General features: G+C 39.7%; 2 protein-coding genes across 10 annotated transcripts; one reads left to right on the plus strand and one right to left on the minus strand.

The window, feature by feature from the left end:
- The first annotated feature begins 1,877 nt into the window (after positions 1-1,877).
- LOC112279933 (E3 ubiquitin-protein ligase DA2) lies at positions 1,878-6,403 on the plus strand. 7 transcript variants are annotated; one of them, XM_090249146.1, is made up of 9 exons: positions 1,878-2,453; positions 2,938-3,027; positions 3,328-3,564; positions 3,681-3,732; positions 3,966-4,011; positions 4,122-4,203; positions 4,404-4,577; positions 5,219-5,675; positions 5,945-6,403. In XM_090249146.1, exons 3-8 carry the CDS (start codon positions 3,373-3,375, stop codon positions 5,348-5,350), a joined length of 678 nt encoding a protein of 225 aa, XP_090105272.1. In that variant the 5' UTR covers positions 1,878-2,453; positions 2,938-3,027; positions 3,328-3,372; the 3' UTR covers positions 5,351-5,675; positions 5,945-6,403. The 7 variants fall into 7 exon arrangements, with proteins under 7 accessions (XP_090105272.1, XP_090105270.1, XP_090105273.1 ...); XM_090249147.1 differs by having other exon boundaries at positions 2,072-2,179; XM_024514726.3 differs by having other exon boundaries at positions 2,099-2,453; positions 5,811-6,403.
- A 491-nt stretch (positions 6,404-6,894) lies between these two features.
- On the minus strand, positions 6,895-10,937 carry LOC112279932 (alpha-xylosidase 1). Of its 3 annotated transcripts, none has more exons than XM_024514722.3 (6): positions 10,810-10,937; positions 10,246-10,570; positions 9,358-10,091; positions 9,030-9,260; positions 8,442-8,932; positions 6,895-8,299 (listed from the first exon to the last, which is right to left on the minus strand). In XM_024514722.3, exons 2-6 carry the CDS (start codon positions 10,491-10,493, stop codon positions 7,160-7,162), a joined length of 2,844 nt encoding a protein of 947 aa, XP_024370490.1. In that variant the 5' UTR covers positions 10,494-10,570; positions 10,810-10,937; the 3' UTR covers positions 6,895-7,159. The 3 variants fall into 3 exon arrangements, with proteins under 3 accessions (XP_024370490.1, XP_024370489.1, XP_024370488.1); XM_024514721.3 differs by having other exon boundaries at positions 10,739-10,881; XM_024514720.3 differs by lacking the exon at positions 10,810-10,937 and having other exon boundaries at positions 10,246-10,786.
- Positions 10,938-19,328: the final 8,391 nt, after the last annotated feature.

Consider the following 19,328-nt stretch of genomic DNA (forward strand, 5'->3'; position numbering starts at 1 on the left):
TATGACAAAGATGTAATGAATTATATATGCCAAATACTTTGATCTTTATTTTATATTAATGTAACTAATAGATCATCTTCATCATGAATATTCTTTTATACTAAGATGAAAAGACCACCTTATTTTTTGATCATTATTATGGTATTTGTAACTTTTTTCAAATAAAATATTTGAAATACTGTAAAAAGTAGTTTCTACCTCCAATAATATTACCAAATATTGATAATTTGTTCAAAGGTCATGCTATTAAACATGTTGTATCTTACCAACTATTTGAAGAAAAACATGTCATTCTTAAAAACCTACATCTTTATTATGTCATCTTAAAAGATGTGATAATCTAAATACTTTGTTGGATAACTCATCAAATAATTCTTCTTGAGCTGAATATAGAGGTTGTTGATCTTTAGCACAATAAATATATAAAAACTACAAATAAGTAATTTTTTATTTAAAAATAAAATATTTATTTTAAACTAAAAAATCTAAAACATCTTCTATATTATTTAAAATTAATCAATGTAGAAGTTTAACAGCTTTGATTGTTTATTTATAATTAATTAACTTTTTTTTCTTGATTTGCATGTAGTAAACTATGTAAGATTATCAATCAAAGATTTTGTATAAAATATATGTTTTGTAATTTTAAAAATTCAAAAGATAATAATTATTCTAATATCAAAATGAGTGTTTATCATGAATATTAAAAATAAAATAAAATAAAAATAAAAAATATTTTTTTACTAATAAATTTATAATATAATTTTTTAAAATTATTATATTATAAAAATGATAATTTATATAATATTTATATAATTTTTTATGATCTAATAATATATAATTAATGCTTGTATATTTATAATTAAAAGATGCCAAATTTTTACATTGACTAATTATAAATAATTAGTCAATAAAAGAGTTTAAAAGCTAAAATATAATTAGTCAACATGGAAGTTTAAAAGCTATGATTTGTATTCAACCATATCAGATCTAAATTACTTAATAAATAATGACAATAAACATTCAAACAATATTTAAAACAAAGAAGTAAAGTAAAACAAAGAAGTACAGTAAAACAAAGAAGTAAAGAACGATATGTAAATTAAGGGAGTCTGTATTTTTGTAGGGCAAAAAATTTCTGCTCAAAATAAGAAGTTATAAATTATATTGTATATATATATATATATATATATGTATGTATACACGTTTGTGTATAGAAATTTCATGAATAAGTGTATATTTTATTACCAAAAAACAATGTTATTTTGAAATATTTGAAGTCTATTTCTTAGACAACTAGTGTTATCTATTTTTATATGGTTTTTGAATCTAGAATAGATAATCTAAACATTTGGGTCAAATAGACAAAAATCATATAAAGATTTGTATTCAAAGAAGATATAAAGAGGTTACACATCCAAACAAACTTTAGAGAAAAACATGGATGGCCAAATGGCTGGAGATAAGACCTCTCCAAATTTCCTCAAGTATTCTTTTATCACTAATACCCCAAGAGTGCAATAAAGAATTTAGGTGAGTAAGAAAAGTCAGCTGTTGTCACTTAGTCGACCCTTGCAGGCAGGGTGTTAAAAACACTGGTCACATTTGTCTCGTCCTATCACTTTTCTATTAATGAGAAGAATCTTCTCCATTTAACAAAAGAAAGAAAAAGCAACAAAAAAAACAAACAATCAAATAAACAGTAACAGCAACTGTAGCATTCAACAAAAATGAACATCTAAAAATAAACACAAAGAAAGCCAAGTTTTGGACCACAAAACATGACACGTTGGGCAGGGAACTAATTCATGGGGCATCACACTTTCCACACAATCATAAATGAAGCTGAAAAGGAGGGACAGACAAGCATGACAACACAGAATTGTCGTTCAATAATAATCCCTCCTCCTCCCATCTCATTCTGCAATCACAAAGTGGGTCTCATGCGGCGCTCACGAAGTGGGTGGTGGTGCTCGTGCAGGTCGGCAGCCACTAGTCGCCGTATCCCAGACGGCGTCTACTGAACGGCGTCCAGTGGTCGGAGGCGGCGAGGGTGGAGCTCGCTCGGCATGCTTGGGGGTTGCGAGAGGAATGAATGGTGGCTACTCCGAGAGAGTGAGAGACAGAGAGAGCGAGAGATAGAGAGATCAGCAAAACGCGTCTCTTGCTCTCTTGAGATGTGTGCCTCTTACCTTATTATTGCCCCCCCTCCTCCTCTCATAATTGCAATGGCACCAACCTTCGACTCATGCATCAACGCGCGTTGCACCACGCACATGGAGGTTGAGGGTGCATATTTCGGCGCTGGGTGGTAGTCAGGAAGAAGAAGAAGCAGAAGAAGATGACCATGACTATGACGATGATGCCTGGTTTGGATTGGAGGGTTGTTGAATTGGAGGGTCATTTGATGGTGATCTGATGTGAAGTGTGCATTGCTGCTGCGGAGTTTTAATGTGCGTTGGGTTCCTGTCTTGTGCCCGCGGGAATTGGAATGCGGTTTCTGTCTCTCTGGTTGTGGAGTTTGAGGCTGTGAGTGTGTGTTGAAGTTCTGTGTGTGTGTGTGTGTGGTGTGTCTCTGGTATGGTTTGTTTTCCTGGTGGAATTTGATCCGTTTTCCGTGTATGGGGTGGTAGGATTGGAGCGTGTGAAGCAATGTGATGAGTGGATGTGGCGTTGAGTTGGGTGCGAGGTCATGGTTTTGTGTAACTGTTTCTTGTTGGAGAGAATAGGAACGGGAGGAGTGCCTGTATTGAGGAACGATTTCCAACGAACAAATGGCATTGAACGAATGTGGAGGAATATGTGTGTTTCATGTCGGAAAGCTTGTTGCCCACGGTGCTTACAGATTAGTGAGCGCTGTCTTTCTTCTGCAAAATGGGTCAATTCACATTGAAGATTCTTGTAGCCCGGTTGACGGTTGGGTGTATTTCACATCAGGTTGCGATTGAGCCTCAAGCACCCATTCGAGATGAACTACCATTCTCTTTGAATTCTACCAGGAGAGCGTCGACGTATGTTCGCTGCAAGGTAACCATAGTGAAGGTTAATGCATGTACAGTCAGTCGGAATTGTCTAACGCTGATCGGGCTCCATTATTATCTGGTTGATTCCTTCTTTGATTATGAATAATTCTATTGAACGTGACTGATGGACCCACTGACTCTTTTGTTTTCCATGATTTTGTATTCTGGAAGTAAGTCTCATTCTGTGTGTGACGAGATGAAGCACGTGTCGCTTAAAATTTAACTTGAACAATTTAGGCAACCTCTGCCTGTGCCAATTACCAACGACATTCGCACTAACCACATTCGTGACTGGTGGATGCAGTACCTCCTGGGACAATTAGGTGAAAACTTGCTGACATCTATTGTCATGGGGAATAAAGTAACTCGGAGGTGCTCAACTGTGGATGAGCGCTACACTCGGCTCCAAGGTTTATATCCTCAGCGTGGTGTCGATCAAAAGAAATTGCGCCGTCTTATCTTGGATTCCAAACTTGCTCCTTGTTTCCCTGGGGAAGAAGAGGCAAACGCCGATTTCGAAGAGTGCCCAATCTGCTTCTTGGTATGAATTGTTTACTTTGCTTTTTAACGAATTACAGCTGTTAAATCAGCTCTACTCAGATTCCTTGAACGCGTTGAAGCTAACAACATGTGGGTGTTAATGACCTTACATTGCAGTCTTATCCAAGTCTGAATCGATCCAAATGCTGCTCAAAAGGCGTATGTACAGGTATAACCCAATGTCGCATTCGTGAACTGTTTTGTCTCGTTATTTACATAATACTCATTCCGTGGAAAATAAAATCCGACGGTCTGCTATTTATGAGTATGATTCAATTAGTACCTGTTTCGTTTTGGGTGGTTCGTAAAGGATTTACTTATTGATTAATTAATTTCGATTAGATTTTGATTTTTTTTTACCGCTTCTGGAATTGCCCTAACTTGGTATCTCGTATTCTGCAGAGTGTTTTCTGCAGATGAAATCTCCGCGCACAGCTCGGTCAATACAGTAAGCATTCACAGTGACTCCTAAAACAGCCCACAGAAATGTTCGATGCTCTGGTAATCATTGGTTAAGCTTTCTTTCATTTTCTGATTCCGTTGTTTTGTTTGCTTAAGATGTCCCTTCTGCAAATCTTACAACTATGGTGTGGAGTATCGAGGTGTCAAGTCACTGGAGGAGAAGGGTATTGAAGCTGCTGTAAGTGCGAGTAGACCTTCCTTATTACTGTTGTTTAACATCTTGAAAACTTCTTGACAAGCATTGTATTAATGGATTTTTAAGGTGAAGAGTTTTCAATATTTTAGGGGGTTCTGATGAGTTAATTTGTAACCTAAATTAGGCGCCTAAGCTTCTCACAAGTTCACAAACTCCGGTTGTATAATGTAACGAACTTGCAGGAGGAGCAGAAGGTAATTGAGGCCAAGATACGGATGCGTAAACGGGAGATCTTAGATGATGAACATCGGGAGCAGCGCAAGGAAGAGGGTTGTCACGCGTCAAGGGCTACTACTGATGTACTTCCAAGCAGCCGTTTGCTAGAGCCTCCCCAACAAACTGAAACGCCCCCACAGGTGAAGCTCACACTCGATCTTGACAAATGGAAACTAGATCTGTGCGAACCTAATTATTGCTTTGATAAGCCATGGCTGCGTAAGCCCTGTGGACCTAGCCTCACAGCTGGACCTTCGAGCTTTAGAACTTGTGGCCCCTACTGTGAGCCCAATTGTGCTAAGTGCTTAATGACGTTTCATAAGATAAGAGTTTACGATGTATTGGACGTGATTACTCCAACATCAGAATCGGTGCTGAAAGAGAAACGAATTGAACCATTTGTGGGAAGGTGGCGATCGACTTGGGGAGTTTACCATTCCCCACTGTCTCGCAGCTTCCCTTTGCCAAGCAGGATGCCGGAGTATCATTGCCGGCATACCAGGATACTTGACTCATCGTTGGATGTTCCATCTCATCCTGCTGGCTTAAGTAATTGTGAGGACCAGAAGACCCAAAAGGCCAATGATCTTGCACAAGTAAGATTTAGAAGTACTAAACAAATCTTCGCACATAATCTAATGCACGATTATATGTTTGGAAAATTTCGATACAAATTCGTTTAGTACGTGAGTGAGTCTTCGTGAGAATAGTACTTTGAATGCACTCATGTTTTGCAGTTCATGTCTTAAGGTGTTATTTTAAACTATTGTTAATGGGGCAGGAGTCTGCTACATCGGGCATGTCCGATAGGTCTAGTCCACGTGATGATCTGGACTCGTTGTGGATCTGTGAGGAGTATGGGAGTGAAGGAAGTTTGGCTCCCACTCCTGCCCCTAGCGCTGTTACCACCTAGCATTCAACCGCGTCGTGGCCTGGAATCTGCAGCTTCTCAGCAGCATCAGCCTGGATCCTACCCACCCGGCTTTTGTCGGCCCAGGTGTGGCTACAAGAAACAGGATTTTATGGGAATTCCTCTAATTTGTAGACGGTGAAAGAAAAGCATGGTCATGGGGTGTAGATCTAATCTGCCGCCGTGAGAACCTGCACAGTGGACACCATATTCTTGTGAATTTACAACTATTAGGTGACCAATCTATGGTGTTTTGTCAAGAGCCGATGAAATTGATTTTGATTTAGAAGAGATTATGGTGATGGAGGCAATGTGACAATTTATCCAGGTTTGCGCCTCTTTCCTTCCCTTTCAATCACTCCTTGATTAGAAGCAGTTTAAGCATTAACATTTCTCGCAGCAGTCGTCATTGGGGAAAGTTTTCAAATTTTGTGCCAACGTTGGAGAGAGTTCTTGTATTCAGAAGCAAGGATCGCGCCATCGAATGGCTCCAAATCAGCTCTTAGACTTGGTTACTGAATGTCAAGTCGATGCCGACATAGTGCCAGTATATCATGCTCAACATCTTGTAATGTGATTATCAACATCACTTGGCAGGGGGTCAGGCAAGTGCAACTGCTGCAATGGCAGAGTGGCACGTCATCGAAAGTGAAGCTACGTCTGCGCCACCGGACGCCGGCAGAAGAGCTTCTCAATCGGACTCTGAGTCAGGTTCCGATGCAGAAGTCACTGTGCTAATCGCGGAAGACAGAGTGTTCGTTTCGAAAGAGTTTTCGTCTGCGAAATGTGAGAGAGCGGGAGTGATGCAAAATAGCGGGGATTGTGGTTGCACACTGGTGGGGTCAATGCAGGAAACACCTAGAAGAGAGTTACTTTAAGTAGAGATAATGGAGAGTGTAGATAGAGAGCTTGGAGATCCAGATGATCGAAGATCGATGTGCGCAAGCACCTTGACTCATATGTTCAGTCTCGCGCAGCACGTGAGGGTTCGCCTATCGTGCGATCAAATAGATGTACGATTGTTTCAAACGGAAATGTAGTTTTATCTTAAAGTTTTGAAGAGGCAACAATGTGGATCATGATTTTTTTCGTACACCCTGCACAGTATATGTATCATGTCATCTCACGTGACGCGTCATTAAATGACTGGTTCCCTTGCCTTTCATCTTTGATTAATTTGTTCCTTTAAATTGAATCCTAAGCTTTTGGGAGTGTAAATGACGCTCAAGAAACTTACACTTAAAATCTTCAAACTGATCATCGATTATGTAGAACAGTGCGTAACTATTCACTATTCTACGTATCGATGCTCAATCCATTTTCATGTGGTCGAGAGTTTTCAGGGGCATCTTGAGGAGTTATGAATACAAATGAGAGTAACAGACCATGTCATACAATCGACCACTTATTAGTTGCCGGTAATGTTGGCTTGCAGTGAGATAGCAACTGAACGAAAAAATAACCTATCAAATTGTTGATTGATTGTAAATAATCCAAATTTGAGATGTACAATAGAAAACATACAACTTCATTCCGGAGATAAAAAATTCAGAGAAGACGTTTCTTAAGAATACTCTTTTGTAAATTTCAAACGTCCTGTGCACACGTTAATTTTCACTGAAAGGAAAAAAAATTCTCAACTTTCAGTACAATTCGGCTGCTCAAAGTGACAACTCATGTTCCTATGCAAGTGAAAAATTACACTGGATAAGCCTGCAATAAGCTTATTGCAGGAAGCTAGTTGATGAAATCTTTCCTATCATGGTACGAAGATTGTCAATTTCCCGCACCTTCATCTTCTAAAATTTCCTATCAGTTTGAATGTAAACAGGAAAGTTGCCACAAACTAGTAGCGATGGAATCAACAGCATGTGTAGTGGATGTCCATGCAACCTCAAAATCTTTGCCAGCAGACAACCGCAAGCCTGAAATCTCCTGTATCGAAGAGGCTTTGTCGAAATTAAGCGTCACAATGTCAGGAGAGGGAGCTCCATCAATCAACAGAGAGCTCGCTGGTGTCATCAGACCCACTAGCACTATCTTGTGCACATACAATCCCTGCTGCTCCGCCCACTCGCCATATCTCACAGTGGAGCGGACTGACCCTCTACTCGCAGATTTTGCAGCCACAAATTTGATGTGAGTGGAGGTTTTGGGCCGGATCTCCATACCAATCTCCGTGTCATCGTCGAGGAACAGCTCACCAGACGCAGACTCCTGTTCCACTCCAGAGAATACAACGAGCAGCGTAACTGGGGAACTTCGCACCAAAGCCGTAGTGTTTGCATACTCCTGCATTGGTAGAATGAAACCAGACCGGACATGGACATTGATAGTGTCCCAAGGCGCATCGAGTTTGTAGTACGAGCCATTGGAGTGGATCGGCGACCAATTGAATAAGTTCCACCAGTTGCCTTTGGGGATGTACGCATTCACGGAAGTTTGCCCTTCACTGACAACAGGGGAGACGAGGATCGCGTCCCCTAGAAGGAACTGGTCGCTAACATCGTATGTGGTGGGATCCTCTGGAAAGACGAAGAAGAGGGCACGTGCAACGGGAGCGCCCGTCATGTGAGCTTCGTGGAGTAGCGTATACATGAAAGGGAGGAGTTTATACCGCAGTGGCAAGACTTTCCTCGCGGAATGTGTGACGGATTTCCAGAGGTAGAGCTCCTGGGGGCCGAAGTGCACGTCAGAGTGGTCGCGAGCGAAGGGATAGAAGGCGCCCACCTGAATCCATCGATTGCAAAGCTCCTCCCAAGTGGCTGGGATGAAGCCGCAGATGTCTGCCCCTACCATAGGAATGCCAAACAGGCCTGAATTTAAGATACTGGCGATCGAGTATCGTAAATCGTTCCATGAAGCGCCGTTGTCACCCGACCAGTGCGCAGCGGAGGCACCCGAGCCAGGATACAAGGAGCGTGACATCACAAATGGCCGCTTCTTGGTTACCTGTTCAGTTCTCACAAATCAATTTTCCATTTCATTGGAACGATTTCACTAAATTGCAAACCTCTGATTTCCACCAAGCCAAACTGCTTCGAGAAATCGTTTTTACAGTGTCTGAGAGGCAATGAGGTCGCCGGTTTTTTACCTCTTTGAGAGCTTTAAAAGTGGCGACCGTCTGACTGAATCCGTAGATGTTGTGCGCATCGTAGTGCTTGACGTCGTTGTAGTGGCGTGCAGTCATAGTGACGGTCTTCTCGTAAAGCTCCTTGTTCCATGTGTTGGTGATGCGGTATGGCGGCCTGTCCCACCGCGAGACATTCGTGTTGTCGCAAACCATGCAGCACCAGTCGAGCGCTTCCGGGCATACGACGTCGGGAGGATAGTAGCAATTCGGTCCAGAACAGAAATTGGAAGGCTCGTTCATGTCCAGCCACAGTCCGTCAAAGGGCATCACCTTGTAGAACTCCGAAATCTCCTTCGTCCACCATTGTTTGGCTTTCGGGTGGAGGAAATCAGGATAGTGGACTGCCCCTGGCCACACTTGGCCAAGGTATTCCTCCCCGCTTTCGGTCTTTAAGAAGATGTCGAGCTCCTTGCCGCGCACGTAGGGTGGGTAACTGTCTTCCACTTTGATCCCTGCTCAATTCAAATAACTTAGTGAGCCTTGAAAGAATGGAATCTGGTATGGAATTTGCAAAGCATAAGGGGAAGCAATCATGTTTTTATGACCAACCTGGGTCAACAATCATTGTAAACTTCTGGTTATTCGCGTGCAATGTATCAACAAACTTGCGAAACTCGACAGGGGGGTATGTGTCGGGATCAATGGTGAAGTCACGGAAACGGTCCATGTAATCGATGTCAGACCACATAGATTCCAGAGGGAGCCCGATCTCTTTGTATTTCGCCACCACCGTTTCCACCTCTTTCAATGTCTTGTAACCATAGCGTGATTGATGAAACCCTGCATTCAGTCATGTAACTTGGTAAAATCATCCCTCAAAAACTGCGAAGAAGACTCATTTAATCATGGACATGGCGAAGTGGCGCACACGTCTCACCTAGAGTCCAGAAAGGCATGGGAGCGGGCCGCCCAACGAACAGAGTATACTGGTCCAAGACCTTCCTTGGTGATGGCCCCGCGAAGAAGTAAAGATCCAGGACACCCCCGATCATTTTGAATGTAAGTCCGTCCTCTCCGTAGACACAATCCATACCATTGCTGTTGACGAGCTGCACGCCGTGAGCCAATCCCCCTTTTCTCACGTCTATGTATATCGGATAGCTCCCATACAAATCTATGTCCGTCCTGTAGCTTCCGATGTCGGTCGCCCACAGAGTATATGTATTGCCCTTGGCAAGACGAAGTCCAGAACTGTGAGTTCCTTCTCCTAGACCAAAGAGTGCAGCGTCTTTGGGTAACTGGGTGGAGAGCTCAATGTACTGGTCCTTGAACACGAGATTGTTAGATAGCCCATTGGCAGTTGAGACGCTTGGTGTGCTGTTGAACAGAACCTCCCCGTTCGACCGTCTCGTGATTGCGAATCCAAATATTTCAGTAGTGTAGGAAAATTCTAGCGGGTGATCGGGGTTTTGTAATGGAATGGTAGGGTTTTGGATTTCTGGAAGCCTGAGATTCCGGCATGCAGCCTTGGAAGAATCGGGGGAGTATGTTGTGTTGCGGAGGCTCTTGAGTTCTTGGGATGTCGCCCTGGGAATGAGATCGGGTGGCACTTCCCATCGCAGTGTGTTAGCGTCTGTGATGTGCACACGAATCCTGTCTTGGTTGTCATACCTGCGCAAGGAATTCCATCAAACTTGTGAAAACTCTACGTTACACTTTCAATACATTCCCCACACATCCCGGAGGAGGAAGATTTTCTTTCCGGAAAGATTTCACGTCTTGGCATGAATTCAGATGTGAGTTTGTTTCCTGTATCAATATTCACCTCACAGTGAGCTGAAGACGTTCGATGTCAGGGCCGTAAACGTCAGTTCGCTTGATGAGGTCAAGATCGGCTATGAGAGCGTCGCCATTCATCACCTGATTGACACAGATGACACGGTATCCATACCCGACCTGATTCTCGGCCACTGTCGAAGGCGAGCGAAGCGTGACGAAACTGAAAAGCAACAACAAACACAGATTCACCAGCAGGGTGGTGACCGGAAACTTCCTTACAAACGCCATGATCATCGCGACAACTTATTCTCCAACCAATTCCTGTGCCTATCTTCTAAGCGCATGTCCAATCACGTGGTTTTCCTGCTCAGCTGCAAGAAAATCAACTGTATATGTCATTCCCAACAACCAGTGCGCCTTTGCTAGATTCGTTCTACAAATTTGCGACTTTGCATGAACCCGATCAAATGATGAGCTCTCAACATACTTCGCTGGTAGCAGAGCCTATGCCAAAACGTAGTTGAGAACCAGGTTCTTACTACAAAACGGGCGCGCGATGTTGTTTGATGATCCCTTTGAACAATCTAATGCAATGAAGGTCGTGATGCACCTGTGCGACCTGCCGTTCTTGCGGATGTGGGTCCCCGGAGCTTCCACGCTGCTAATTCATCTCGGTTGCTGTGTCGAGCAAATCAGAAACTGTGGACTTCAACGTTTCTTTAAATAACCCAAATGTGAGATCGTCCTCCCCACGTGTCTCCCTTGCACTTGCTGAAGAACAAATAGCTTCCTAACATTCGTTTTCACTGGAAATTGCTGAAACCCAAGGCAGCCATTCATGTGCTTCCTTATTCGTGGACGAAGTATCGGTTTGGCTCTATCCTGCATACCCACCACACTCCAGTGCCGAACACTTATACCTCAGTTGATTCCTCAAAATTCTCAAGGAACATTTTCATCTTTGTGTCATTGAAGTTTCAAGTTCTCATGATCTACCTTGTCATATTCGATTTATGATCGAATAGATGTAATCATATGCAGTTGAAAAAAATTTGAAAGCGTACTGATCATCTCGCTCATAATTTACTGTGGAGTGTTTAACTATTGTGGTCTCAGTGGGAAAATAACGAGTTCATTGAAATTGGTGGTAGATGCAACGCCAGCAAGAACCGGAGAAGGTATGATCAATGAGCACCTTTGATGATAATTTGTTAGACTACTGTAGAAGTGATCCTGTGTAGATTTAAGTTGCTTGTATTCTGCATCCAAGATTCTTTGCAAGTATCAAAGTAAATATCACAGTAAACATCGAAGTTGCTTCTTCGTGCATGCTCAAAGACAATTCTAATCACGGCAGCAAAACAAGGGCCGCAAAGGCAATGATCCTTCGCAATTGACGAGTCTCCATCTTGTGACCCAGCACAAAGCACCTGATGTCCTGCTTCGTAGATGAATTCGCCACTATTGGAATGCCTTGACCCACTCATCATCGTTCTCAAGTTTGTTTCCTTCGAATCACCTGAAATACAAAGAGCTTCTTACGCATGCCGGATCGCCCCATAAGAACTGCGGACATAACTTTTGCTTCACCACATTCAAGGAAATCGCTTTTGCATCGAAGAGACAAAATTTGGCCACTTTCAAACCGTACCTGTATCGTTAACACCTAGAGGGTTATGTTAAGTGTGTGGAGGTTGGTTACATATCAATAATTTCAAGGTATGTATAAAAGTATTATTTGAAAACATATACGAAGTCATATGCGGCATGGAATGAGGCCTACTTATAGCGCCAAATGGGTCACTATGCTGGCGGCAAGGACTTCAGAAATACTGAAATGTTGACTGACCGAGGATAGATGTATTCTGCGGAGCTTTCTCCTCCGTCCGAACAGAGCTGAAAGGGTGGACTTGTACAGTAGTGGCTCATTGAAAACTCATGTAAGCCCATACTTCCCGCCTGACAGGGTCAACCAGCGGTGCAGAAGACCGCCACATCTTCCTCCTAAGATATGACAGATGTCTCTATTATCAAGTTCCTTTGTCCCGACTAGACCACTTTGATTTAATATCACATGAAGCCCCACCTTGCAAATAATTCTGGACCATCCTTTCTGCAATATTCTTGCTGCACTTTTACCGAGCTTCGTTTTTAGTTAAGGGTAAATAATATTCCGGGGTTCGTAACCAGCTTTTTCTGGCGAAATTGCTCTCTGCATCACAGCAGAGCTGATTGCAACCGCAGCAAAGAAATTTGAACGACACATTGTCCTAGAAACAGAGAGGAAGACATGTAGGAGAGTGGACGAACAGAATCTTGTCATATGCTTGCTAGTTGAATGGATGTAAACCAGGTTGACAAGTTCTCAATGTTCCACAGAAAACTAGGATGGGTTCAGATATTACCAGCTTCATTGATTGACGGTGATAACGCAGCTGTGGTCTCCGAATGATTTCAGCATCCTACACAGGAAGTGCAGGCTGATTACCTAGTGTCCTCAATGAAAGGCACACAACTCGCACAACCATAAACCTCATACTGATAATCGATGGCTTCAATTATGCTGTAGCTCACTTGCGATTGCGACATTCATGGTTGAGGTCATGGATTATCAGTGTCAAAGAGAACAAAAATGCACGAGTCTCATTGGAATAACCAAAATCTAGCAAACCAAGAAACAAGATATCTGTTATTAGTTCCCGAACAGCCATGGCATGCTTCAACTTAGAACAGCATGTGCCATTTCCAATGCTTGGATCATCGAAATCCGGCATCAATTGTTGGAGGCAAATGACTAGCAAGATTTTCTGACACAGGGTATTAATAGTGTGCAACTAACTCGGGTAAATCGTACGCTCACATCGCAGCTGTCGAAACTAACACCATAAGATGTGAGAAATATTCCTCTTTATGCTTCTCACCCTCACCACACCTTCTTTGAGGAATAGAAACTGAAATTGAGGCACGAAAATGTAAGAAGTGGATCCAATCCCATCGATAAGATGCTGCTGTTCCTCATTTCCGTGTGATTATGATTAAAAGAGCATGTAGCAAACGGATGTAGATACTGACATTTCTTGTTTAGTGGCGAACCGAATCTTGAAGTCGGGAGGAGGCCAAGTACAAGCGTCTGCAACTGGTCTAGATGTAATTGACGAAGTTTTCCTTCATAAAATCACAAGAAGACGAGTTGATGGTTGACCTCGGTCATGCTCATTGAAATCCCCACAAGCTGGCATTAAGAGATCATTAAGCTCTCGCTCAACCTACCGGATCTTCTCTCCCTGCGTTAAATCATGACCATTTGCCTGAAAAAGAGGACTACCTGAAACATTCTTCTCGACTCCAAGTACCTAAGTTATAAGTTGCCTTCGGAACCGTTAGATGTCTGGATGCTCATATAGACGCATTCTCTTCGTTTCCAAAGAAATATTCTGCGTTTCCAAAAACAATCACACCACAAAATACATCTAATAGACGCTGAATTCAACCAGCGATTGAATCACACAAGTTGCGTGACAGGCATTTTGCTCGGATTGTACCGTCGGACGTACTAAACAGAAGACACGTCTACTGATATTCGGATCAGCATTGGAGAACCATTCTATTGGCACGCAGAATTGTTAATAACGTAGTCCCTAACAAAACGATTCCTCGATTGCAAGGGGAAGGATAAGGGTTAGAATTTATATTTCAGTATTTGTGGCAAATTCATGAAGTAATCTTGAAAATTTCGAAGCTGCCCTCACCTGCAGACTACTTAATCGATGAAATGACATCCCGCTAATCGAGTGATGTGAGGCTACCGCATTGCTACAATTCGTCTTTCAATCGACCGACCTGTTCTAACCAATTTTCAAGAAACGAAGACGATTTTTTTGTGAAACTCATACAGAAACCAAATCGATGCAAGTGAGTTTGCACAAACGCCTCGGCATGGTTTAGTCACTGTACATACCAGTGGCGGAGAATCCCCGGGTTTAACTTCCAGTAGCTACAGATGCCTAGACTTCTGCAGTCTACAATCTCGATCGAATTCTGTCTTAGCCTTCCGGGCTCTCCGAAGAAAAGATGCATTCAGGTGAGGCACTCCCCGCAACGCCGCCGCAGAGCTCTGACTTGTGGCAGTAGGAGTCTCCAACACACACCAACAGTGCTACGCAACCACCCTCCTTCCACCTTTTGGTGATTGTTTATTATCATAGTTGTAATTTTTAATGTGTTGTGAAGAAGCCTTGATACAAGTGTTTAATTATTTTTGTTATATTTTAAAAATGAACATGTTGTTGATTTTTAATTTTGATTGTTCTTCCATAGTATATTTGTTTTAATTTTTTAATTAATTATTATTATTATTATTTTAATTTTTATCTATCTCTCTTGTTGTTTTATATGTGAAGATAAGAGTGAAGCCTTCTTCATTCTTGTTGATGCATTTCTTGTTTTAAGTCTTGTTTCAAGAGCCTCTAGACTTTTTGTCTTTAGTATTAGCCAATCTAGTTTTAATATTGTACCATCTTTGACTATTATCTTTTCTTTTCTAGTGACACAAGAATATATTGAATCTTTGGTTCTTATTTATTTATATCCTTGATAATAGCTTAAAAAAAATTTATTCATTGTGATTATAAATTAAGGTATATATATATATATATATATATATATATAGTGACTCAAAAAATTATTTCAATGTTGACATATTTTGGAAAGAATGGTGTATTACACATGAATTGTAGTGAACAATGACACGTGGTTTGTATAGTAAATAAAATACTCTTTTATAACTATGAAATGAGCTTAGGTTGAAAAGAATCCATCAAGTAATTGTAGAGCTATGACCAATCTAATTTGGAATAGGATTGAAACATTTTTTTGAGTGTAGTATCCAATTTCATACCAATACTTTGTAGGACCTCTTTTGACCTTGATAACTACTTTCTACCTCCCGAGCATACTTTCTATTAACTTTTGGCACAAAATTGCTTCAATATTATTTTATTCTACAACTATTTTTTTTTTTATAATTTCCAAATTCTTTTTGGTTTTATCTTCTAGGTATTGAGTTAGCATTTGAGGTGCTCTCAAAGATGTTCAATGGAGTTAAGATCAAGAGATAGAGCAAACCAATCCATTACTTTAATCCCATGGTAATCAAATCACTTCCATGCTAGTTTTGAGTTATTTTAAGGTCATTATCTTGCTGAAAAATCACCTCCTCTTCAAAAATACTAGATACTTCAATACTAGGGAGTAGGTTTTTTTCAAGAATTTCCACAAATTGCTTAGCATCTATCCTCTCTTCAACCTCTACCATCCTCTCAATTCCATTCCATCCCATACAACTTCATACAATTATATTTCTATCTCCATGCTTAATTTTTTCTTAGATCTTCTTATCAAACAACCACTCACCCTTTTGTTTCAACATTGATTTTCTACCATCTGAACCAAATCTATTGATTTTTGTCTCATTTGACCAAATAACCCTCTTCCAATCCTCTACAGTCCATTCTTTGTACTTCAAAGTAAAATCCAAGTGTTGTTTCTGATGGCAAGTAGATAATAGTGGTTTTTTTTTCTTCACCACTACTTTCATATTCCATTTCTTGAGAACATTTCAAATGGTTTGAGGTTGATACAAGATTATTGATAATATTGTTAAGATTTTTAGCAATGTCAATAGTATTTCAGCCTTCCTAATGTTGATTTGGCAAATGATTGTCTTTTCATCTATTACAATGAACTTCTTTGGTTTATCTAATTTAAGATTTTTTCTATTAAAAGTAATCTTTTTTGCTAATTTAAAGATAATAACTTTATTGCAGCAAAGTTCAAAAGTAATTTGGTTATAAGATTTTTGAGAATGAAGAAAAATAGAGATGATGTTGTCTCAGAGAGAGTAGAAAATGGGTCTCATAATTGTTCAAGAAATTGTTAAAGATATAAGAATGAAACAGGACCAGACTATCTCAAAAATCTAAGATCCTTCTAATTCACAACAACATAAAGTCTTATCACAAAATAGACAAAAAAAAAATAAATGGAATTAAACATAATAGGACATAAAAGACAAAACTAAGCAAATAGAAACAAAATAGAATAGAATTGAATAAAAAGATACAAAACCAAATTTTACTAAGAAAAAAGATCCAAAGCCATATTTGATTGAATGCCTCAAAAGGCCTTGGCTAGTCCTATTTATACCTTGTCCTATCACCTTGGACTTTCTAAAATGTTCCTAGGTAATGGACCTCACCTAAATAACTATCCTAAGCCTAATCTAAAAGGTTTTATTGTAGATCCTACCTAAATAATTATCTTGAATTCTTTCTAAAATATCCCACAATAGATTCTATTTCGTCTACTAACCTAACTTCAATTCTAGAAGTTTTCTTGGTTTTAATTATCTATACAATTATCTTATCTATATCCTCCACTAATACAGAATGTCCTAATTTTGCTTCAAATGGTATCTCCAAATTGTCTTTTGGCAATGGGTGAGGTTTTGTACAGGTTCCTACATTGTATCGTGAATGGAATAACCTATCCAAAGAACTTTGTACTGAAGATGAGGATGTCCATTGCCACGATGAAGGTAGCAATGCTCCAAAATGTTGTCTACTTCATATTCTTGTTGATCATCAATTACAACTAGTGCTAGTGGTGGTTAATATCGATCTGCAAAGCGCTTTGGCTCGATATGAAATTCTTTTAGTTACGAAACATAGAAGACTAAATGGACCCAAATATGTAGCGAAAGCTTTAGAGAATATGCGATATCAAAAATCACTGTGGAAATGCGGAAAAGTCCAAGCCATTGAAGTACTAGTATACAAATTTGGGTTGATATAGCAAGTGGTAAGTTGGCGTTGGAGAGTAACACTTGATCACTATCTCAAAAGATCTTGTGTTGCTAATAGTTATCTGCATACTGCTCTTATTGATTTTCTGCAGTAAAGAGGTAGTGCCATGCCTCTTGTAAGGCTGTTGTAAGCCATTGTATAAATTCTTCCAATGTCGAGTTGTTGGTGTCAAAGGAATGATGGAAAGTTACTAACATAATTAAATATTGACCAATATTCAAGAAAAATGGTGAATGACTGGTACTTACTAGAATATTATCATTGTAAGCAAACTCCAAGGGCATCAAGTATTCATCCCACTTATTATAATGAACCACCATAAATACCTATAGCATATCTTCTAAGGTGTAATTTTCACGTTCTATTTGCTTATTTGTTTGGAGATGGAAGATTATAAACATGGTACGTCGTGTGTCTAGTAGCTTAAATAAGGCTTGCCAAAAACTTCCAGTGAAGCATGGATCTCAATCTGAAATGATGACACAAGGTAATCCATGGTGACAAAAGATAGTATGAAAGAAGACTCATGCAAGTATTGAAGCATCAATATTTAAGTGCACCATGGTCAAGTAAAGTTGTTTCAAGAGTTGATCGACAAAGATAATAACCATGGTATGATTATGAGGCATCTGCGGCAAACACGTAATGAGATCCATATCCACTTGCTCCCAACATATTGTGAATAACAAAATTGACTGCAATAGTTGAAGAGATGTTGCATTACATATTTTATTACGTTGATATGACTTGCAAGAGTATACAAAGGGTCAAATATCACGATCCAAAATTGTCCAAAATCATGACTTTGAGATCTATTCTAAAATCCACTCTTGTTCCAAATGTCCAAATATTAGAATATTATATCCCTCCTGAAATATGTGCATCTAGAGTTTAGTATTATCAAGTATATAAATTTAGTTCTTAAAATAGAGCAGGCCATCATTAAGAATGTAATCTTCATATTGTATATTTTCCACCTTCAACCGATCGCTAAGCATTTTGAAATAAGCATCTCAATGCATAGCTTTCTTCCATTTTACATTTTTGATTAGATCTGAAATAATACTATTAATAAAAGTGACTTATGTCTTATCTCCTAATTTATTCTTCAAGTTTGATTTTCATAATAAGTTGTCTAGTATAAAATGTTGTCACTCTTGCTTATACTCAAGCTAAATATCAAAAAATTGCAACTATTTTTTTCAATGATGATGCCTCAATTTTATATTTTTCAGATGCAAATCATGTAGCAAGGCTTAATGGTCAGTCCAAATAACCACTAGCTTCCCCAATAGATAGTATTGTCACACCTTTGAAGCATGTATAATCACTAATTGCTCTCGATTACGTATAAAGTAATTGCGTTCTGTCTTTCTAAGCTCGTATGATTTATAAGCCACAAATTGAAGGCTCCTATGAAAGCCTTATTAAAGAAATGTTCCAATAGCAAAGTTGAAAGTTTCAATGATAAGCATACAAGAAAAATTAAGATCATACGATTGCAATATTGGAGTAGTAATAAGTGTCTCCTTCAACTTATCAAAGGCATTTTGCTGCTCCAATTTTTATTCAAATGGGGCACCTTTCTCTAATAGGTTTATTAATGAAGTAGCAATGTAAGCAAATTACCAAACAAAACGGCAATAGTATCCAACAAGGCCTAAAAATGAGCAAACTTCAGAATTATCATTGAAGATTGGCTAATCCTCTACTACTTTTATCTTATCTTGCTCTATATGCATCCCTTTGGAGGACACCACATGCCCAAAAAAGATGACTTTTGACTTCCAAAGTTCACATTTTGATTGCTTGGAATAAAAACAACTATCTTATAACCGGTGCCATACTTCTCATAGGTGTTGCTCATGATTTTTAGGAATTTTACTATATACAAAGATATCATCAATGAAAATAACTACATACTTATCTAAAAGGTCTCAAAAAAATTTGTTCATCTGATCCATGAAAGAGCATGGAGCACTTGTGAGGCCAAATGGTAAAACCAGCCATTCAAAATATCCATAGCTCATTCAAAATGCCATCTTTTCTACATCCTTTGTTGCAATAGGTATTTGCCAATAGTCACTCCAAAGATCCAATTTATTAAAGATAGTCACACTTCAAAATTGGTCAAGAAGATCATTTACATGTAGAAGTAGATATGTATCTCTAACAGTCTACTTATTGAGGCCTCGATAGTCTATGCAAACGCAAAGTCTATCATCTTTTTTAGGTATAAAGAGTACAAGTGCTTTCCATAGTTATG

The sequence above is a fragment of the Physcomitrium patens genome, chromosome 3, assembly GCF_059467195.1.
Source record: "Physcomitrium patens ecotype Gransden chromosome 3, ASM5946719v1, whole genome shotgun sequence".
Taxonomy (NCBI): Eukaryota; Viridiplantae; Streptophyta; class Bryopsida; order Funariales; family Funariaceae; genus Physcomitrium; species Physcomitrium patens.

Excerpts from the sequence above, each read along its gene's own strand:
- LOC112279932 (XM_024514722.3), bottom strand. The coding sequence starts at position 10,493 with ATGATCATGGCGTTTGTAAGGAAGTTTCCGGTCACCACCCTGCTGGTG. Across the intron at positions 10,092-10,245 it reads CGTCTTCAGCTCACTGTGAG|GTATGACAACCAAGACAGGA; the intron begins GTGAATATTGAT and ends TTCCTTGCGCAG. Across the intron at positions 9,261-9,357 it reads CATGCCTTTCTGGACTCTAG|GGTTTCATCAATCACGCTAT; the intron begins GTGAGACGTGTG and ends GACTGAATGCAG.
- LOC112279933 (XM_090249144.1), top strand. The coding sequence starts at position 2,875 with ATGGGTCAATTCACATTGAAGATTCTTGTAGCCCGGTTGACGGTTGGG. Across the intron at positions 3,733-3,965 it reads CTCAAAAGGCGTATGTACAG|AGTGTTTTCTGCAGATGAAA; the intron begins GTATAACCCAAT and ends CGTATTCTGCAG. Across the intron at positions 4,012-4,121 it reads CGCACAGCTCGGTCAATACA|ATGTCCCTTCTGCAAATCTT; the intron begins GTAAGCATTCAC and ends TGTTTGCTTAAG.